The sequence below is a fragment of the Excalfactoria chinensis genome, chromosome 1 (assembly GCF_039878825.1).
Source record: "Excalfactoria chinensis isolate bCotChi1 chromosome 1, bCotChi1.hap2, whole genome shotgun sequence".
NCBI lineage: Eukaryota > Metazoa > Chordata > Aves > Galliformes > Phasianidae > Excalfactoria > Excalfactoria chinensis.
Window position 1 is genome coordinate 48,843,041 of NC_092825.1, and position 22,795 is coordinate 48,865,835.

The following is a 22,795-nucleotide window of genomic DNA, read 5'->3' on the forward strand; positions in this document are numbered from 1 at the left end:
CCAAAAGCCCAATAGGTCAAAATTAGCCTAAAATTTCTCCTAGTCTACTGAGTACAAACCACAGAGCAGGTTAACAATGAAGTAATCTTTTTTTCCCCCCAGAATATACACTATTTTTGTAAGCTTGAGATCCTACTCATTCAGTATTTTTATTAGTTCACTCTGTGGCCAAGATGTTTAAGACTTGGTCAGAAGCAGGAAGCAAGGCTCCACATCTGTAGGAAAAAAAGTGATGAAGAGCTCACCTAGCAAGGCTTGACAGCAAATGGGAAGGAAGTAGCTGGTGTAAACACCTACTGGGAATTCAGGAAGGGGAGCTTTGCTTTTAGTATTAGAGAGCTAGAAATTTATGGAGAAAGAAAGCTGTAACATAGAGGCCAGAGGGTGGACAACATAGAAATTTGGGGTCTGGGACTTGGGGAGAAAAAAGAGTCAAGAGCAGGTGATTAGAATGAGGATTTGAATAGCTTGGAGAAGGAGAGGTTTTATTATACTATCAACGCATTATCATAAATCAACCTTGAAAAGAAAGAACATGCATAGTATGGGAAAGTTTGTGCCTAAATATTAACCTTTTAGATGAGAGGAGATGGTAGAAAACAGCAAGAAGCAGACTCCAGATTTCTTTTAGGAGTCTCAAGTACTTCTTTTTTGTGCCTCCCATGAAAGCTGTGGTCACATGTCTGACTCTCAGCTGTCAGGAAAGGCAATTCTATCAGTCATGGTGGCAGAGAAAATCCTGAAAATTCAAACTCTAAAAACTTAGGGACAATATGAAACAGAACATCACCTTCTGTATCTTACAGCCCCTTCCCCACAATGCAGAAGCATACTCAGTACTCACTTACAAGCACAACAGTGGCTGCTCCTGTAAGAGCATATGTAGAGCTGGGAAAGGTGCAGGACCACTAAGATTCACTAATATTACATGAATCCTGTATGAGGCTTCAGATTCCAAATCAGCTATCCATGTCTAATGCTTTGGGATATACTGCTAAAAAACTGCATAAAAATCAGGGTTCTCTTCCCAGTATTTTCCTAGCCTTACTATTTTTCAGTATAATCTGACACTAAACTGACTCTGATTTTCCTATTTACTATATGCAAGAGCAAACAAATATGAAAGAATCAAGCTGGAATTTTTCCAGGCATATTCAGAATAATTATTCCAAATAACTCTCCTTATCTTTATCCTTGTGGATTTGAACACATCCTTGAGAAATCCGTCCCTCATTCCATATTCATCAGAACAGAGAACAAAACAGTTAAAATTAGCATACTCAAACCAAGTCTATAACCTTGCAGAGATACCAACTCTACATACAATAATTTACCACTTTCTATTGATGCTACAACCACCATTCATTTCTAACTTCCACTTTCCCAATGTAGTACATCAGAAGCAAACGGCAGATATGCCAGATCAGTCAGAAGTGCTGCAGTAGCTGCCAAAAAATTCTTTGGCTGATTCCACCATTTCATAATCATCTTAAATTTCAGTGCAGAGTCTCATCCAAAAAGCTTTCATATCCATGTCTCGGTCCCTACCACAAAAGAGCAAGATCAGAAGACCTGTTATCAAGCAGCAATATAGAAAGCATCCATATCCATACTTCTGTGCTGACAGTCTCACTTCAAATAAAGGAAACAAAAGGCAATTTCGAGGGATCCCCCCTCGCTTCTTGCAGATTTCAGAGCCTTCCAGACACATCACTAAAAACTCGTATTTAATGTTGTAAGGATGCATACAGATTAAGAGCCACACGAACTCTGAATATTCATCAGTTTTCAAGGTTTTCCTTATGCTGTTTTGTCAGACTGTTTTAAAGTAACATAAGATTTAAAAGGGAACTGATGATACAGTTAGTATTTAAGCAAGTTCTTACCTAAAGATCTACTAATTCCTTTCATCAGCACTAATGCCCTCCTGAGAAGCATCGCTGACTCCAAGGATAGCTACATTAGTACCTCAGAAACCTCAGCCCATTCAAGACACAGGTTTCTACTCGTTCAACCCAGAACATAACCTGAGTCTTTGAATCTGAAATACAAAATCAAATCCTAATGAGTTCTGCCTCACTGGAATCACTTTTGAACAAGTACATTTTGTGAAGGACGTAACAAAGGGAATAGTTAAGTGTCCTACAGGTACACAAACCATTTATCAGTTTAAAAGACCACATGACCTTTGTTTAATCCCTATTGCAAAGCACTACTTTCCTTTGCTGTTGCCATTTTTTTGCCACTCCTGCTCAAGCCACAGTGCTATCTGGAACCCGATGAACTGTAAGCCCCACATGCTGTTTATTTGCTGCTTCGTGACCATTGCCTAAAGGAACGTGACTTCAAATTTCATGGTCTTGCAGCTGCCAGGGCAACTTACCCTGCTCACATTAGACAAGGAGCACTTCCCACACTTAAGGAATATTGCTATATTTGATAAAGAGATGAAATGGGCAAGTAAAGGAGTGCTCTATTTCTCTCTAGCTGCTAAGTACAGGATTTAACCCAGTCAACACTTCTCTGGGGTAAGAACCTCATCTTGTGCTGTGGTTTTTAGTGTTCTGCTTTGTGTTGTTTGGCTTGGATTTTTTTCAAGCCAGCAGGGTTTCTTTCCCCCTCCCTCTTCATGTATTCAAGATGAGAGAAGCTTCAGTGAGCACAGCTACCAGTACTCCAATTTATTCAGCAGCAACCCCTGTGGACTGCTAACAGCAGAATGCAATTCTGCTTGGATTATAAGGTGTAGATAAGTAATTCCATCCTTAATCTATCACTGTCAGTGCAGACAAGGGAAGGACTTTTACCTAGGAGAAATCAAGCAGAGGAAAAAAATATATGTAATGCGTGGGGCAAAAGGACAGCTGAAAAAAGGAGAGGATACGAGTCCTTGCTGCATGCTATGTGCATGCAGAGCTAAGCAGGAAAAGGGGGAACAAGACAAAGGACCAGGATGCTAGAAGTAAAGAACGTGATAAAGGATATAGGCAGGTTCAAAGCAGAAATTCTCAATAGCAATGAGAATTCCACTTCTAGCATAATCTACACCTTCTGGTAAATGTCCCCAGTGTAAATAGGTAGAGATGTTTGAGACCTTGGTAAATGCTGATGGATTTTACTTTACATTTACATTACAGACGCGATCAATAAATCTCAAGTACATCATAATGAAGCCTCAAAGCCTTTGCATGCAAACCTGTCAGTAAACTGGGACAATATAACAAATAGACAAGGATAACGCAAAGGTTGCACAAATAGAACAGAATCACAGAACTGTAGGGGTTGGAAGGGAACTCTGGAGACCATCTAGTCCAAACCCCTGCTAAAAAGTAGGTTCCATGGAGCACAATGCAGAATGAAGCTTCCAAGCAGGTAGCCTGGAAGGTGAGGAGGGACAAAGCATCAGGAGCTAGTATATACACAAGCTTGTTTTCCTTGCAGCAGGCACTTCTGCTTGCAGGTTATTCTTTCCTATTTAGAGGACTCTGCACTTGCTCTTGTCGAACCTCATCAGTTTTCTCCCTCCTTGCTCAACTCTCAGCACGTCCACGTCCTGCTGGACGGCACCACACCCTTCTAGTGTGTAAACAAAATCACAACAAACACACCCCAAGCCTCAACCCCCAGCCATGCATTAGTACAACAGACCCAGACATCATGCGCATGCGCACAGCATCCTGGGCCCTCTCGCCGCCAGTCAGGCGCATGCGCAGGAAAAGATCCCGCCATACATGTGAGTGGAGGCTATTCTGCCCGGAAGATCCCATTGCTTGGAAGAGAGCTTCTTTGTGCTTCCAAACTCCTCTTCTGCAGTCTTTTGCCCACAGCTTTATTATTTTCAAGTTGTTTTTATTTCAAGTGAGTTAATTTTGGCTAAGTGGTACTGTCCCCTGCCCTCCACCCAATAACAAGTCGGTTCCTACATACGTAGTTAGTTGCTGGGCAGAAAACACCCCGCCTTAGCCATCCGTACCACAGCGGCTCTGAGCGCTCTGCCTCGCCTCAGCCACAAGAAGGGCGGGAATCAGGATTTGAGTGACAGGGCGCTCGGAGGGCGGGCAAAGACACAGAAACCAATAGTAACTCCGGCTAGTCTTGACGAGCAGAGCCCATAGCCAATCGGATTTAGCGTCCTGGAGGAAGGCGGGGCGCCCCGTTGCTAGGGCCGCGCTGTTGCTAGGGCCGCGGCAGAGCGCGGTGGCGGTCGCCTCAGCATTCCCGGCCCGGTGCATCCGCCTTCCCCGGGCCGGGGCGATGGTGAAGCTCTCAGCCAAGTGCCTGCTGGCAGGTGAGTCCGGCCTCCTCCGCCTCTCAGGGACAGCCGGGTCCCCTCAGCGAGATGGGAGTTCTGGGAGGGAGGTGGTGGCGGATCCTGCGGCCTGGCAGATCGGCAGAGGTGACAGGAAAGGATTGGGCAGCACCCCGAGGGATGGGGCGGTGGTTACCGCCTCCCCCGTTAGCGTGGGAGGGCGTGCAATGCGGTGAGATCGGCTGAGGAAGGGGAGGGTCTGAAGCAAGTGGGTGTGGGAGGATGGAGGATGAGGGGGAAGACAAAGAGTGCCTGTTTTACGGAGGCTTCCTTCTCTCCATGTGAACTGGACGTTAATCTGAGGGGGGAAAAAAGTGAGGTGAAGACTCCACTTTGTTCAGTCAGGATGGATTACGGAGGTGCTGAGAGTAAATTCAGCCCAATGCTACAGGAAGGAAAGGCTTTTCATTGAGAGCATGGTATCAGCCAGAAGGGCAGAACCAGAAAACCTTGGTGTGCAGACAACTCTCCAGTTAACTCTTTGCTTCAACTTTGTTTTCCAGAATTAATCCAGAATTAAATCTTTGTGGATTTTGTTCTTCTTGGTTTTGCTTTTTCCTTGGAAGCAGGAAACTGTCGACTTGCACAGAGCCAAGTGCAAGCTTTGGCAGATGCAAAAGAGAGTGCTTTTCCCTGCTGTTTCTGTTGACAGTTACCACAGACAGCATGACTAACTTGCCCGTCTTCAAGACTTGAAACTTGCACATCACTTCCCATTTGGTAGTTTCCAGGTCCTAGTATAGGTTTTCTTTAATGTTACCAAAGGCTGATTCCGTCACACTCCCGAACTCAAGCGGGTTTTCTTTGTATGACTCAGTTACGTTCTTAATCCCAGCTGGGTTTGAAGCTGCCCTTTCAATTCTGCTCACAATGCAAACGACAGAAACGCCCTGTTCCCTGTCATAGAAACAGATCAGTTTGTAGTGCTCTTAAGAACTAGGATAGTACCTGTATCTTGCTGAAAATAATGAATTAATGCAGCAGTCCAGGCAAAATAACTTCTTTCTTTCAGGAGAGAATGTAATAGATGTAAGAGGCGAGAAACCACAACAACCTGGAGAGAACAAGAGAGTGCAATTACATTGGTAGAAGCAAAAACATCTGAGATAGATCGAGAAATTGTTGTGTACCTGAGGAAATGATTATGAAGAATAGAATGGCAGAAGGTATTGAGAGCTGCACCGAGGTCAAGGAGAACAGCGGAGGGGAAAGGACTTTTGTTAGCAGAACAGATGCTATTAACTTGACAATAGAAAGCGATCCCTGTGTTATCTCAAGGGTAATTTACAAACACAGACGAAGATACTGTTTGAGTTTACTTTGGAGGCACCATGAAAGGGTTTTCTTTGTAAAACGCGTATTTACCCGTAGTAGGCATTTCAGAGAGATGCAACGATTTCTGGCAGAGCAACAAAAACATGGATTGAATAAATTCTGTGGGACACAGTATTTGCAGATGAGACCAAACTAAATGGAAAGTGCAAGGAAACTTATTTTGAGGAGTGTAATGATATAATGGACTAAGAGAATGGCAAAGAAGAAAAAGGGGGGGGGGGGGGGGAAAGCTGAGGCTGTCAAATAAAAGAAAAAGAACACGTTAGGTAAGAATTTGCACTCGATGTTGAAAATAAAAGAAGCTTGCAGAGTTTGTAGCAGTGTATGCTTCTCTATCTCATTTTACAAAGACAGATCTAATTATCTATTGAAATACAGAATAGCTTCCACTCAGAACAGAGTGTTGTCTTCAGCACAAGCTTGAACTGATCAGGGAACAAACAAGCTGATTTACCAGATTTTCCTGTCTAAATATTATGAACCCAACTCAGCTCAAAGTAAGCAAGCATGCTAAAAACGTTTAAACAAGAACTGCTTTGGTTGGTACATCTAGAAGCAATTGTTACTATCCAAAATGCTCTTCTTTGAAATATCATGTGAGGAGATAACTTCCCAATCTCCTTCAGAACACCATCTAGGAAATTCTAATAGGGCCAAATGTACCCGTTTCTGAGAGTTTTTGTATTACCAGTATAACACAGAAAGTTTGTGTTCCCAGCTTGATTGTCATGAGTGTTCCTTGCAGGGTAAAGCTAGAACACTGAGATACTTAATTCCTGGTTTTTGTCCCTTTGAGCTATCCAGGCTGTTGAAAGGATATGTGAAGAGAAGATAAGCTTCCTGAGAACATTAAGGTAGCTCTGTTTTGCAGGGACTGTGATCTGTTTCGTGGAATGATTTGGGCTCATGTGAATTCTGCAGTTCTCTGCTGTCACTTTAGGTCTTGCAGAATTTTCTAACAGTGGGCCAAAGAAGGGCAGAAATTTACCCAAAGTGTTATGCAAGTGACACCAGTAAACCTTTGTTCTAGAGGAGCAAAAATGAAAGCCCTTTAGTTTGCCTTCCATACAGGGATGAATCAGCAGGCTTCCTCTCCAGCCAAGTGACATTTGCTTCTGTTATGCCCAGGATGCAACTAATGAGCCACCAGCAGCATTGAGTCAGCAAGAGCTGCTCACTTAGCAGGGTCAGCAAGAAGAGTTCATCGAGGAATGTTACCAGATTAAGCAGCTTTGAAGCGTATGTGTATTTTAAGGAGAGAAAACAGCCAATGCACCTCAGTCTCCCTTATCACATTGTCATATTCTTTGTGTCACCATGCCTGGAAAATGTGAGTTCTTAGGTAAAGGCTATAGAATAGATTCCTAAACACAAATTCTAAAACAAACAGCAATTCAGCCCCAATCTGGGAACTCTTTACTATCCTTCATAGAGCAAAAACCTGATCTCAGCGTCAATATGCATAGTAACAGTATTTATTTCATCACATAGGTAGTACATTTCAGATTGTTTTGTTACAGTTACCTTTCCTGCACTCAGAGTTGTAGTATTCAATGTCTTGTGGCATAAGACAGGAACAGAACTGAGGGAAAATTAAATTCTCTGTGATTATATATATATGTGTGTGTGTATATGTGTGTATATATATATATATATACACACATATACACACACACATATATATAATTTATATATATATATATATATATATATATATAAATCTTTGGTTTTGCAGGTGATCCAGCTGTGGGGAAGAGTGCTTTAGCCCAGATGTTCCGCAATGATGGGGCTCATTTTCAGAAGAATTATACGTTGGTAAGTGCAAGTTACACGACAAGCTCAATCTGCTGTCCAGTAACTTCTCTAAGTTACATGAGAGAAATAAGAAGCCCTAGAACAAAGCAAATAATATGGTTTGTTGAGGCATTCAGGTTGGGTCTTACTTAGTTTCCTTTGTCTTGCGCCGTAGAATTTGAAGAGAAGTGATTTAATGTTCTGTAAGTTTTTACATTATGTGGGTGCTGGTTTTGAAACAATGGTGAGTAAATCAGTTAATTGTTACGATTTTCCTTCTGAACCGATATTTTTCCAAGCTTTTGTGGTGTGAGTGAGTTCTCCCCCTTAGGAAATACTCTATGAAAAAAGCATCACTGAGGGAGAAAGCTCTTAATTCCAACTATTCAGTGTGCATGTGGACATTGTGCTTATCACTATGCAAACATGAAGATGTTCTGCATAGCCCCAAGATAATTATAATCTGCAGAAACTGTTCCCAGATGAAGAGGATACAGTTTGCAGTCTTTCAGTGAGATAATCAATGGTGATGACTAATCAGAAGCAGGATAAAAATAAAAGTAAATATAAGTAAAGTGAAAAAAGGAAAATATGAATGCGGGGGGAAAAAAGAAAAGAACCCTATATTATGTTTATTCATTGAAATAAAGATGGAAACCAGAAGTTAAGGATAGAAATAGAACAAACAAACAAGCTACAAAGCAGAATGAGATAAAAGGGGGAAAGAGGCACAAATAACCTCAGTCCCATATGTTAGCTGATCACATGGCTGGTGCAAAATGTTCCGAGGCTGCTTTAGAGCAGCAATGTGACAGTGAATGTAGCCCCACAGATTTCAACTAATACGCTCGTATACAAACAAAGCTCTGAACACTGGTACTCTGTCTTTTTCCCATTTGAGCAAATCTATGCAGCTGTGACATGTAAGGAGGACTATGTTACCAAAGCTATGAGGAGCACTGCTGAGTTCCCAGCAGTCTGTTTGATGGAATGGTAATGATTTGCAAAAATTGCCTCAATCTCATGAATAGTTGGTATGCAGTTGGGCAGGCTCTTAAAAACTCTTTTGATCCCTGTTTTCCTGATTCTTCTTGACAGACAACGGGCATTGAACTGTTGGTGAAGGATATATCAGTTCCAGAGACAAGTGATAGTGTGGTGAGTTTTTCTGTGACATAAATTGGGTCAGAAAGAGACATCTGGAGCTGAAGCCTCCCTTTCCATCTCATTCCATTAGAAGATGGCACTGTATGTTCATAAGGCCATTAACTTGCAGTAAGGAAGTGAGACTGGTCATGTGTAATTTCTTGTGCTTCAGGGTTAGCTTCATCTTAAAATATGTTTTACATAGTTGTGTCCAAAAGGACATCTGAAACCGAAGCTGTCGCAAATGCTTTTTGCTTTTTGTTCTGTCTTTCTGGACAATCAAGTTTAGTTCATGTTTCTTAGAACTACAGAAGATGAAACTGTTCCTTTTCCTTAAATGCCCTACACTTCTTCTACTGTAATATGGACACATGTCATTTTATAAAAATAGTGGAAATTATCTTTTTACTGTCCCACTCTTCCCAATATTCTCTTTCCAGTAGAGGTAGAAACAAGGCCTAGGGCCTTGAAGGTAGTCCTTTTATCATTTATACATGAAAAAAATCACCACTTCTTTTATCATACTGTCTGAAGTTGGGGTACGCACAGTGCCAGGAGCAAGTCCCTCAGGGACGTGAGGCTGCCATACTGAACAAAATGCAGGGATGACAAGTTGCAGTATTTACTTTCAGAACCTTCCTCTACTTTGCAGTGTTCCTGGCAAGAGCCTTCTTTCTGCTTCTGCTTTCAGGAATTCTTCATTTTTGACTCTGCAGGCAAAGATCTATTTTCTGAGATGCTGGAGAAACTGGTAAGTGTTATGTAACAGTCCTCTTCTTCCAAAGAAGTGATTTTGCTTTGAAGATCTGAACTCCTCAGTCTGACAGATATAGCAAACTTTTTCTTTAGTGTAAATGGGAGCATTTACCGCAGTTGCCAATGCTTCCTGTTCTACCTCTCTGAAACTTGTAAAGGTGCTAGAATAAATACTTTTAAGAGGAAGGAAAGCAGATAATCCTTCAGTTTTCTTACAAAAGAAGTAGGGATTTTTAACTGTGAATAACTGTGTGCTGTTGGTTATAGTATTTCTTTTTCTCAGAAATACATCTATTCTGCTGCTACTTCAGCAGTGATGTTTTTTTTGTGTGTGTTGTAAATGATATCTTGATACAACAGGACACATTTTTGTCCTTGAGCATAATACTGCCTTTGATTGTTGTGTGGTTGGTTTTTTTTTTCCTTCAATCATTCCTCTTTTCTGGTACAGTTCTCCATTGTGCTATCCCACTTGAAAGGTAGAATCAGTTAATTGATATGAAGTTTCTGCAGACAGCTAAGTCAACCTAATACTGCTTTACAAGAGGCAGTTGCACTGTTGCCCTTGCACCAGGTCTGATTTGCAAGGGACCCCTTTGGAAGCTGACTCAGCTTCTCAAACTGGCAGAAAACCTTTCTAATTTTTTTTCTCTAGGATTAATTTTGTGCTGATTGAGCATGAGGAATCAGCTTCCCTGGGAATAAGATGAGTGCCAAAGCTGGTGCAAGGAGCAGAACCATAAAGATAGAAGTCAGGAAGTAAAGCAAGACTGTATAACTCAATGCCAGCTATCCATTTAATCAACTCAACTGAGATGTGTAGCCTCAACCCAGGCATAGGTTTCCTGTGTATTAGGCTTTTTATTTTTATCTTAGCATCTGTGCTTGCCATGCAGATGCGGGCTGGCTGTTGACCACGTTGGTTTCATTACAGCTGACAATGTTCCTTTCTTGCTGTGCAGTGGGAGCAACCAAATGTCCTGTGCCTTGTGTATGATGTCACTAATGAGCAATCTTTCAACAACTGTGCCAAGTGGCTAGAAAAGCTGAGGGCACAAGCAGTTGGAATGCACATCCCAGGTAAGAAATGGATGATATTCTTGCTATCTGCAGCCCTCTTGTATGACAGCAGTTGCTTCTGTTGAGCTGTGGCATAGAGCATTTATTTTAAGGCAGGTGCAGGCACAGCTTCCTCCTACTCACTCTGCAGATAAAGACATGAATGTGTTTTAGATCATTCCTTAGTGGAACCTTTTCTAGATAGTCGCATTTTGTTATGCCTCACACCAACTTTTTCAGGTACCTCTGCAATGTCCCAGCATTTATTGCTAACAAATCATCATTTCTAAGTTGTATTTCCTTTGTTTCTTTTTGTTTTCTGCAGGTGTCTTAGTGGGGAATAAAACAGATCTGGTTGGTCGTCGAGTTGTGGAACAGAAACAAGCGCAGGAATGGGCTGACAAACATGGCCTGGAATACTGTGAGATGTCAGTAGTGAGTATCTGCTCTTTCACCATCTATAGAAGTGGGAATTTGTAAAGTTATCTTCTCTTTCAGCTGAGGGTAAATGACTGGAGACTCATTTCCACTTATTTGTCCTCTAACTCACCCTCAGTTTTAGTCTCTTTTGTGAAGCTGTTTGAACAGAAATAGTAAAATGCTTATTTATCTGTCATTTACAATTTTCTTTCTACAGAAGGAGATGAAAAATTTTGAGGCCCCTTTCAACATCCTGGCAAAGTCATTTTATCAACTGTACAAAGAAAAAGTGGAAACCTTTCACTCACTGGCTTGAGGGCCATGACTGGGATGACTTATCTTCAGAGCTTCTTCTAGTGCCCAGAATTCTATAGACTGGAATACAGAGAGAGGAAAAAAGATGAGCTTTTTGCTTCTTCACAGTCATCTTCTGGTAATTCAAAATAAACTAGAAATAAGTGAGTGGATGGACACTGTTTTAGAACTGCTACCTTAGCATCACCTTCATGTCTGTTACCTCGGTTCTTTGCTAACTGAAAGTCTGTTAGGTTGGAGGAGGCAGGGAGTAGAAGGGAGAAGGCAGAATGGAAATTGCCAGCTTTTTGCCTTGTTAATAGTGCCTTGTCTCATGTCTGAACAAACTTTCTGCTGCTACAAGCAAGGATGTAGCGATTTGAAGGAGGAGATGGGAAGCTGACAGGATACTTTTGAGCTTAAGCAACCTAGCACTGGTACGTACATCACAGGGCAGGACTGATTCAGCCCTACTACTTGCTAAGCATTTTCAGTTGAAAGTCTGTGGCCTAAAATGGACACGTAGCGTCTCAGATGTGTGGGGATCTAATTGGATTGGGTGTGTTTCTGGGAGCACCCAGAATTCAAGGCCTATTTTAACAGTGTTATTCTTATCAGTTCTAGGATTGATATAGTGATGACTGACATCTCTTTGTAATGCCTAGAATTTGGTTTTCTTCAACGAGGCTCTTCCACTGCTGGTCTGTCTTGCATCTGTGCCACTGTCAATTGGTAACGCAGTGCCCTCTGCTGGCCCCAGGTCACAAAATTTCTGGAGCAGCTACTTCTGTTGAAGCAAGGACTTCACATAGTCTTAGCCAACCAAATTGTCTTATCTTTAAAATGGAGTCATATGGTGAGAATACCTCTTTTATTCTAGGGGAAAGTCGAAAACTGAAATTGCCATTCCTTCTTCATGCGTTTGTTATTTTATTTGGTTTTATGTCATTTTGTATCTTGTCAGCTGAACTTAGCAACATCATGTTCTCATTAGGTTTAGTTCTCAATCCCTTACTAGAATCAATCATCTTTGTTGTTAAACTTTCCCTGCTTATCCTTGCATTTCAAAGAACAAGCTATTCTGATTTCAGAAGTGGAAACAGGACTCAGGAAACAAAAGACAAACTGGCTAAGTTAATTTGATTCAGCCATGTATAGCTGGAAGTTTTGTATCAGAAAGGGTAAAGGCATGGACAGAACACTCTGTGTGAGCTGTTGACATTGCATAATAATTACTAATATTTACTAATGCAGTATGTGAAAACATCCAGTTAAGTACTGCCTTGCAGTTCAAAACTGTAACATTTCCCCTCTTCCAGAACTATTTTAGCCTCCCCTGGGTAAGGAAGGCTAATTTCTGAGGAGAATAAACAGTAAGGAGTTTTTCAGGCAAGCTTTTCAGGAATCTGTGTTTCAATGCTTTTATACGTATATTTTATAACCACTTTTATGCCCAGTGCTAGGAATATGACTGCAGATGTTGTAGCAGAGTTTATGAAGCACTTCAAGAATCTGGAATAGCAGCTGGGCTCATTTTACTGGCAACACTATGTTGATGCTGGGAATTAGCTAGGGAGCATGAACAGTCTAGAGGTTAAGCAGGCACTGAGCATGCTGGAAAAGAAAATGAATAGGTTTGTTGTTTTGTTTTGTTTTTCACAAATCCACTTGGAAAAAAAGATGACAGAACTAGCTGGGGAAAGCTCTTATTTCAAGAAAAGGAGGACTCCTCTGTGGGCTTAGGGTCACTAGACACAACTCACCTTCTTTTGGCTTGGGTTGACTTTAACTTACAGGCGTTGCCTTGTTAATCCTGAGGGTGTGTGTTGATTTACATAGGCTGAATGGAAGTTTGCCTGCACATGCTAGAACCTCTGACTATTAGGAATAACAGTTATTTTGAGCTGATCTAAAGAAGGTAGTTCATTTTCCCCTACTTCTACTGAAGATGTGATTGCAACATAAGACTTTTTTTTTCATCTTGAAAATAGAATACCAGGTGTGTCTGCCACCTGTGATGTGATAGATGGGGGCAGGGAGGTGAATGCCTTAGGAATGGGTGATGAAATGAGTCCTGCATGATCACCTTTAACGGGTGAGTTCAATCTCTCTGCACCAGAAAGACCTCCCATAACTTCAAATAAACAGCTTAAATGCACCAGTAAGATTGGTGAACATTGTTTTATTAAATGAACACAAAAGCTGGAGGATCTCATTAAGGGAGTGCTGGTGGTGATTTGTGATTTATTGGGAAGCTGCTTTTGATAGGTTAGTGAAGAAAAATGCATCCTATGCAGGGGAAGATATATTGCCCAAGCGAGAAAATGTATGATCTAATTAGCTAGCAGTAGGGATTCATCCGGTGCCCCTTCTTTCTGCAGGCCAAGACTAGAATTAGAGAAGAGGTTGTGTCAAAAGCACATAGTCCACCTTGCTCTTCATTTCAAGCACTAAAGTAGTCATAATTTAACATCCTTCAAAATACTATTTTTGTCCATTACCATCTCCATCGTTCTGAATGGATTATGAAAGCATAATATATTGTCTTTTTTTAGCTATCAGGCTGTGTAACAGCAGCGTGATGCAGGTGATACTATTTCCTAGTTTATTTGTGACCGTAGTTATAGAGACCAATAGTGAAGGGTGAGTGGAGACCATGGGAGTCAGATACAGAGTGTGGAAAAGTTTTGTTTATGAAGTGAGGATGTTTGCTTGCTGCTTGTAACTTTTGCATCTCCCTGAATTACAAGTGCTGTGGGAGACAGTGGGAGAAAGGCAGAATCATGTCTGCTGGCCATTGTTGTCTTCTTATAGCTCCTCTACTTTGTCCAGGTATGCAGTGCTGTAGGTGTTACAAGGATAGATAATGCCAGGACAAGGAGAAATGGTTTTAAGTTAAAGGAGGAAAGACTTAAGTTGGATGTCACGGGTAAGTTCTTTACCAAGAGAGTGGTGAGATGCTGTCAGGGGCTACCCAGAGAGATGGATGCTCCATACCTGGAGGTGTTCATGACCAGATTGGATGGGGCCCTGGGCAGCCTGATCTACTATTAGATATGGAGGTTGGTGGCCCTGCATGCTGCAGGGGGGCTGGAGCTTGATGATCCTTGAGGTTCCTTCCAACCCAGACCATTCTATGATTCTGCGTGTTCAGCATGCGTGCTTAGAACCCAGAACAACCCGAATTCAGCCAGAACTGAAATTTCAAAAGACAGAAGAAGAAGCAAGCAAGCCTTTAACCATCTTTAAGAAGTATGTAGTCCTTTCTCCTGCTTTTCTTTCTTTCTTTCTTTCTTTCTTTCTTTCTTTCTTTCTTTCTTTCTTTCTTTCTTTCTTTCTTTCTTTCATTAGGGGGAAAAAAATGTCTTTTGTCCTCAGAGTTCCTCCGCACCTTTCCTTTGGTCCTCATTCCTCATGATTTTGCTCCATAGAAATCTTGTTACACTTGTGCCCTGCTCTATGTGGTATGACACGTCACCAATTTTTTTAGTTTTTTTATTGTTTTATAATTCCTTCACTGACTATTGCCAAGACTGTAAGACATTTTGTCTTAGAAAAATTAATAGATGAAGCAGAAGTGGAACTTTAGTCAAGTTGTCTCAGAAGAATGAACCTTATAAGCTGACCAACAATCTGAAATTGCACTGGAAATCCATTTTTGTAAAGTTGTCTAATTGAGGATGCTTTCATAGTTTTGTTTTGTCTTGCCAAACGTGTTCTACCGTGGAGTGAAATGCAGGATGTAAAATTCCATAAAGATTAATCTTTATTGTGGGATTTAATGAGAATTTCAAAGTTGATTATACTGTGATAAGATCTGTTCGTTCTTAACAATGGAGTGGTCACTGCTGTTCATAATAAAGCACCACAAATACTGAAATGGGGCTGTCGGAACAATTTCTTCCAGGGATCTGTTCATTTTACAGACTTAAAACTTAAGAAAGGACATCTTTTAGAAACCCGATCTGATAAAGGACGCTATTTGGGTCCAGAGTTATTTCTGATGTAACTTCAGTGACTTAAAGGGCTGGATTTAGTCTCTTATGCCATTTGACTCCCTTGGGTAAGCTTCATTTCTTTACCTTCTATACATCTTGGACCGATCTGACCTGATAGCAAAAGACACATGATGTTGTTGAAAATGAAATACTGCCTTGGGGCAGAAGGATAAACTGTGGCCTCCTGAGGTCTTCCCAGCAATACTTTCTATAATTCTATTAGATTAAGTGGGGAAAGAAGTAGTGTGGAAAGCATAAAACAGGCTAAGTCATAAACTAGCAATTAAAGTGGGAGCTGGGCCGGGCTACAGCAGAAAAGGTACAATCTATCCCAATTAAGAGCTGTATCTCAAGAGAAACCAGGAGCCTGACGCAGGTGCTGACAGCAGGGAAAACACTGCATTTCTGTTCCGTAGGCAGCAAATGCTTTCTACTGGTGCTTACACAGATCCATGGGGGTCCATACCCTGCTCAGGACTGTGCTCTGCTTTTAATAATTACTGTGTCTATGATATTCAGCTGACAGCTGCTTGCAGTTGTTTTCTCATCTGCCTGTATAAAGCCAGTGGTGTGATGACAGATCTCTATTAGTAGAAGGAAGATGTGTCTGTTCTTGACATCATCCATTATGGGATCCTTCTCTCTCTGTGTGTTCACAGTCTTTCTTTCAACTCCACTTCTTCATGGAGAATAGCCACCACTGCTTGTTTTCAGCAAGTAAATTTTCAGTCTTGTGAATGATGCTCTGTGTTCCTGGGGCTAAGAGGCTTCTAGGTCCTTCTGCAGCAGAGGTGGATTGCAAGCAGGAAATATTCAAGGGCCATGTTGGCCCCCTCAGCGTTTCTCTTAGCCTAAGGGCACATCATCTCTCTGCTTCTCGCATCCTATTTTCTCCTCCTGCTGTCATCTTGCCTTGAGAACAATGTTTTCTGTGCCGGTTGCCCTTGGCTCTGTTGACCCGGAACAACAAGGCTTGGGGGAGGGAGAAAGAAGAGAGCATCTCAATCTCGAGTCCTTTCAGGTGTTGTGAACTCTGAGGTGCTATGATTCCTTGTCAAAATCACCTCAGAAATGGGGATGTTGCTCAGTCTAGAGTGTAATTTTCTGGCAGAAGACCCCCAGCTGAGTCCCAGCAGCTTCATCTTGGCTCTTCAGAGTTTGCTGCGGTATATCTTTCATAGACACTGACTGTTCTTATTCTGACTTGGAGTTGTGGTTGTTTGTTTGTTTGTTTATCGTTTTGTTTTGTTTTCACTCCTTGGGGGTCCTTCTCTCATTCTTCTGTCACAGCTTCACATATTTCTTCCCCTAGAGCTGTTTGTCAAGAAAAGTCTGGAATTGCTCTCTTTCCTGGTCTCTGAGATCAAATCCAAATTTGGCAATGTTTAAAAGGGAAATGTGACAGACCCTACATGTCAAGCTGGGGTCAGGGATGGGGTCAGTTTGATGAGTTTCCCTCCAGCCAGATATGCATCAGTTGGAGAAATGTGGAGACTGTTATCTTTGTGTACAAGTACTGGAAAAATACACACTGTGAAGACTTTTAGTCAGGGAGTGTGAGCAGTGTAGGTATATAGGCAGAACTGGTGAGCTGCCGTGCCTCAAACAGTGGAAATGAAGGAGCAGTAGGGGAATAGGAATGTGCAGGAATGAGTGGGGTCTATGTTCCTTCATGAAGAGCTCAAGGGATTTGCAAAGGGAGAGGGGGAAATATGGATGGAAAGACCTAAGGCTTTTCCTGGCTTATAGAGTTATGTATGGAAATTAAGTGAGAGGAAACATAATTTATGCTTGAGCTGTTGAGGGAAAACAAGGATACAAATACAAGATAGTTCCTGATGACACTGCAGGTTGGAGAACAGGTGGTAAGAATAAATAACTGAATAGAAATTTGCAGGACTGAGATCTCTTGGTCAAGCTTGGTTTGGAGAGTTTAGAGCCATGATAAGTAAGGTCAATGGCAACCATGTGTTTAGGTTCAAGATAAAGAGTTTGCAATAGACAAAGGCAGGTTGAATTAAAGTCTATGTGACAGAGTTGAGGCTGGAGTTTGATGCAGCAGTAGTGAGAAACCGTAATAGTAAGCCTAAGAGTATTGTGGGGAAATAAACGCAGCAAGCTGTGATGCTCTAAGGAGCATATTCAGGGCAGACTGGGAAAAATAAAACAGGTAGACTGTAGACACTATTGGACTGAAGGGGTGGAAGAATGCAAAGAGAGACTGGAAATTCAGATTGTGTGAGTGCAACTCCTTGATAGGATTTCTGAGTGGAAAGAAATAGACACCTACAATTATTGCCTACAAATTTTGGTACTATTTAAAAAGGGAAAAAAATAAGCTATGGTGATACACTTGCTTAAATCTTTTTTTTCCTTGGGGAGAGGATGGAGAGACTAACACATAAGGTTACACATAATCGTGCTGCACCATATATTATATCCATCCATTCAGAGAATGGAAAGAGAACCTTCATCTCATTTGACCACGCAAAAGGGACAACTACAACTTCAGAATTGACATTTCACTACAAAAACTGTTCATGACCAGCTAATGCAGTGGAAGACCTCCTGAAAATATCGATATTAACCTCTAAAATACAAAATGCAATGTGTATGTGGCCGATGTAAAGCGGATAGAAATCACCCTGTTTGTGAATTTGCTACTAACTATAATAAAAATGCCTTTAGCTGCGAATGAGTGGAATTTCTTTTCTCTCTTGGTTTCCCTTCAGTCTTGCTACTCAATTTTGATACTTGTGAAGCATCTCTTAGTATCACGGTTGTGTGTGGCCATTGCCTGCTGTTTCTAGGTCTCTGATTTTGTGATGCTGAATGGCTTTGGTGTGGGGGCTGAAACTGGAAGTGTTGGAATTCATGTTGCAATTGAAGCGCCAGGCATAAAATGCAGAACAATATGTCTAGGAAAGACCACTTACAAGGTTAAGATAATGCTTTTCAGTGCTATTGTCAGCAGAGAGGTATCAGGCTGCAAGGAACGGGAAAATGTTAGATGGGTTAGGAATGCTGGTAGCTTATAAACAATTGTCATTTCTTGGAACTGAGTTAAATATGATGCTGCGAGTCTCTGGATACAAATATCAGGGGAGGCAGCAGAAAAGGTAAGGGAGCTTTCTTACCCAGTATCATAAAGCTGGGAAAGGGCAGGAGAATATTTCTAGTATGGACACAAACAGAGTAATGCAGCTTTTTCTGCCCTCTCTAGTTTCTGCACCCACTCAGTCCTGGGGATATTTCCTTCAAGTGGACTGAGTCATTGCTGCTGATGAACCTTCTAGCTAAGACTGCCAGTAGGGTGGCATCCCTCTTCATCTAGGCAGGTTCACAACCATTTGATTCTGTACTGTCCACACCTCTAGCCTGTGAACAGTCCCTGCACACGTAGGTCTGATTGCTGCTAGTAGCCGTACATCCCCTCAACTCTGATTCACTTCCCATGCTAATGCCCCTTCTTTCCCCTATTACCTTCAGACTCCTTAAATCCTCACATATACTCACCCTTGTAGGGTTATGCACCAATGTCAGGAAAAAGCACTGGTCTTCCTATCCACTACTACCTTCTCTTGCCCCTCTCTTCTCCATCTGGTGCTAGGGTAGAGCTTGTTCATCCAGCTAATTCTGGCACAAAACCGAACTGGTATGGGAGTGAGAGAGCTGTGCCTATGTTGGATATGTGTTTCTTTGCGGGTAAGGGGCATCTGAAGCAGGCACCCTTTCCTCCTTTTATTAGACTGCTCTCATTTATTACACCATCTGTTTTCCCAGTGCCAGAGATGATGCTGGGGATATGTGACTTGGGGCACTCAGGCAGAAACTGGCCTGCACAAGGCCGGCCATGTGTTTGCCTCCTAGCAATGCAGCGGTCAGCAGCAAATTCTTTGCCGCCGCCTCCTCTCAGTATGAGAGAGCAAGCGTGGGCCTGGGTGTGTAGGAGACACAAAGAGATAAAATATGTGAAGGAGCAGGGGAGGGCATGGGAGGGACGTGAACTGGGGTACATATGTATCAGCTAGAGAAAACTGGGAAGGAGGGACGGACAGACATACAGACAGTAGGGAAGAAAGCAAGAGGAATGGGTTGTCAGGAGGGGAAGGAAGAACTGGGGTAAGGGAAGGCAAAGAAATGGACTGGCTGGGGGACAGTGAGAGCAAGGCTGAGAAGGAAGGGCAGGCAGGCAGAGTTGTCTGATATGTATTGGGGAGAGAGATGGATTATCTGCGGGATAGAGACGTGTCAGCTAGGTACTATGGTAATAGATAACTGGATAACTACAGAGATGGGGATGAAGAGATTGCTTGTGTGTGCATCTGTGTTTGTATATGCCTGTGTAGGGGGTAGCTGAGTGAATGACAGAGAGGGAGAACAGCCATAAGGAGAGGGGAAAGAGATAAAGCAGTGCTATAAGAAAGAGCAAAAGAGCAAAGCTAGAGATAAAATGTGGGAAGAAGAGAGATGAGGGAAGGCAAGGCAGCCCTCAGAGTGCAAACAAGAATGGAGATTTGGTGGGGAGAGAGGAGAGAAGCTCTCATGAGAAGGAGGGAGACTAAGTGCTAGTACTCGTGTTCAGAGCTGAGGTTCTCTTACTGGGACCTGGGAGAGGATAGAGGGCAAAAATATGAGCATGACTCCATAAGACTAAAAAGAAGCATTTTCTTACACACAGGGCTCACTGCCAATGCACAGAGACCCAGTGGACCTGGGAATGTAAATGCCACTGTTCTAGTGCAGGATGTTTCCTGTTTGCTGACCTGCAATGTACCTGAGCATCTGCAACCTGTGGACTGCCTATTTCCAGTATACCTGCTTGACTGCTAGGAGCTGTTTATGGTGGCAGGTCAGACATTTATTTCTAATTTTCTTCTCCTTTCTCTTGCGCTTTTTTCCTCACAGCATATTCTCAATGGAAAAAGAGACATGAAAAAAGAACAGTGCCAAAATTTACAGGCACCTTCTTAGTTCTTCTGCCTCATGTCATAGATACCACTTTGCCCTGCAGCCTGACTCAGCCAGTACCCCTCTCTTTGACCATTTCTTTTCAGTCCATTGCTGTGTCTTTTTTTCATCTCCTTATTAATGTCTTCCTTCAACTTTCTGCCATCTTAATTCTGTACTCTTCCCCCTAAATTCACCTTCTTTATTACGTTCTAGGCTTCTAGGTTATGTGCCTCCCCTTGTTGTTTCAGCTTATTCCTTCTAGTCAGCCTTTTCTTTTGCTCCTTTTATTCTCTCCCTGATTCCTCCATCTCCTCCAGTCTGTGCCTGTCTGCTTGCTTTCTCTCACTCTCTGTCTGTCTCTTTTGAACTGGGTTGTGAATTCTGTCGGCATCAGAGTGGGACAAACTGTAAAACTGAGGTTCCCGGAGGGCCAGGTTGTGATCATTTTATTTTTACAATGTCCTTGGATGTATAAAGGTGTTTGTTTGAGGGGGAGGAGCAGTGCATGTGCTCCATGTGGGAGAATACAGGGGAGTGCAGGCCAGAACGAATGAAGCTTGAAAATAATATAGGTCAGTTGCAGAGAAAGTCCCAGTGGTCTGTGAATCAGAGAACTGCTTTGACACTTCAGACTGGCTACTGGAAAGATGGCAACTGAACAGTTTTATCCAAATGACGCAAGCAGCCTGGAAAAGTGTCCTGTGAAAGAGTGCAGGAGTGGTGAGCATTTGAGCAATTTGAGCAGAGCCAAGCCCTGCACAGGCTTCACTTATCTACAGCCACCTCCATAATGCAGGGAATAACCAGCCTGAAATTCCTTGTTGCTGCTTCTGAGCAGTCTTCTCCTATGTGCATCCCTCTGACCACTGCATGGAATGGGGAACATGGTGGAGATACACCTCACTGTGCCCGCTTCCAGACCTGCTCACCAGGTCAGAGCTGGCAACAACAGAGCAAAGAGATTAGTGGAGAACCAAGGAGGACTGTACCCCCAAACCCTTGGAGAAGTTTGGCCAGCCTCTGCCGAGGATTGTGCTGCAAAGGAGCCTCACACAACCAGCAGAGAGACGTCGCCAAGGCTCTGAGCCTGGCCTGGTCAAGTTGGAAGAACCAAGTGCTCTCCCTGGCAGTGCTGGGAGTTGATTTGCTCTGCGTTAGGAATCCTCACTTGCCATGATTTACCACAGACTGTAAACTCTGCTCTCAGACCTTTCCCAGAAAGTTTCACAAGTGGCTACTAGCTGCAGTGAATGATTGAAAGTGGCAAATCCTGATGAGTAACTTCTGATTTTGTTTCTATTAAAAAATTTTTGTTGATATAAGAGTCATCTGTTAAGATGACATTTAGATATCAAAACAGACATCCAGATTTTCAGAGTCTTCGTCTCTGTAAAATGAATGTGAGATGCTGGCTGCTCAGCATAACTGAAAATCAGGACAGTTCTTCAATGTCTAAACATGGAGTTAGAAGCCTAAATACACGTGTTTTGCTTTCTTTTTAAAACAGACCCCCATTCCCAAGAAGGGGAATGTCATCTCTCTACAGCTTCTGTTCATGTACACTTTTCTGTGCATAGCCATAATGCTGTGGTCTAGCATCTAACTGTCTTAACTCAATGTGTTTTACCTAATCCCTCTATAGGAATTCACTCGCTGGATCCTGAACAATTACGAAAGTAATACAAATGCAAATCCTAGGAATTCATTTGGTGGCTTTGTGGCCACAATACAGCCACTGGCTTTCACTGTGTCTGAAATACATGTACGTTTCATGAGATGTCTCCCCAATGATAAGATGCTGCAAAAAGAAATCCCCCTCACTTTAGAATTAGTTGCTGCTATCACTGATGTCGGTGAGACCCAGTGATTATGAATTTTCTAAGATTCCCTGCTTGCTGAGCTCTCAGGTGCTGGGATACATGTTTCTCTTGATTTGTCCCTCTGAAAAGTCAGAAGGATGATACGATCTATCCCAGAGGCTAATCATTTCTCTTAATTTGCTTAGGATGTTCTTTCAAGAGACTTTTTAATTCTGGTGGGGTTTTATTTTCACTGAGCATCAGAAAAATTAAAAGTTCATTATTCCTTCCCTGCTACCCTAAGCTACACGACAGAAAAAGAGTTAAGGACACCCTAAAGAAGAATTGGTTATATAGCTCCTTTGCAGAAGGGTTACCTGTGTTGTTACCTCCAGACCTAGAAGAGCAAGTTTGTCCCATACAGAAAGCTTCAGAGATGCCTCTGTGGCTGTTGAGGACCAGAGGCAAAAGCTGGCTTTCAGGCTGGACTATGGCTTTAAAAGATAATACTGAATAGATGAAGCTGCATAGGATCCTCTTTGTCCTCATCTTCGCCCTTTTCACTGGAGGAAAGTCTGATATCAGAGAATACTGATCAAGGTCAACATGAAGCATCCTCACTGTAGGCCTCACCTTTCCTCCAGAATTTATCACTGTGCTGATATTTCCAGGAAGCTTCCAAAAACCTTCAATTCAGACAAAAAAGAAACCCAACAACTTCTCTTTCTCTCCTTATTCTTCACAGTTCTCTGATTACTTCTATGTTTACATGAAAACAAGCTTTGCTGTTCTTTAAGAGTCAAACTGCAGCTACTGCGTATTTCCTGACTGGAATTTTATTTGACCTATTTGTCAAGAAATCGTGGCTTTTTTAGCCCTTGGATTCTGAGCAATAGTGACCATTCCTGATCATGAGAGGTGGATCTTGTGTG

At 42.2% G+C, this 22,795-nt stretch overlaps 1 protein-coding gene across 2 annotated transcripts; it reads left to right on the top strand.

Moving 5' to 3' along the window:
* Positions 1-4,150: 4,150 nt before the first annotated feature.
* On the top strand, positions 4,151-17,804 carry IFT27 (intraflagellar transport 27). Of its 2 annotated transcripts, none has more exons than XM_072339276.1 (7): positions 4,151-4,288; positions 7,380-7,459; positions 8,537-8,596; positions 9,237-9,335; positions 10,303-10,420; positions 10,725-10,834; positions 11,037-17,804. In XM_072339276.1, exons 1-7 carry the CDS (start codon positions 4,255-4,257, stop codon positions 11,133-11,135), a joined length of 600 nt encoding a protein of 199 aa, XP_072195377.1. In that variant the 5' UTR covers positions 4,151-4,254; the 3' UTR covers positions 11,136-17,804. The 2 variants fall into 2 exon arrangements, with proteins under 2 accessions (XP_072195377.1, XP_072195386.1); XM_072339285.1 differs by having other exon boundaries at positions 9,276-9,335.
* The last annotated feature ends 4,991 nt before the right edge of the window (positions 17,805-22,795 follow it).

What these genes read in the sequence shown, in the direction of transcription:
- IFT27 (XM_072339276.1), top strand. Translation starts at nt 4,255, where the DNA reads ATGGTGAAGCTCTCAGCCAAGTGCCTGCTGGCAG. An exon ending in AGCCAAGTGCCTGCTGGCAG is followed by an intron (nt 4,289 to 7,379) that starts GTGAGTCCGGCC and finishes TTGGTTTTGCAG; the next exon opens with GTGATCCAGCTGTGGGGAAG. An exon ending in TTCAGAAGAATTATACGTTG is followed by an intron (nt 7,460 to 8,536) that starts GTAAGTGCAAGT and finishes TCTTCTTGACAG; the next exon opens with ACAACGGGCATTGAACTGTT.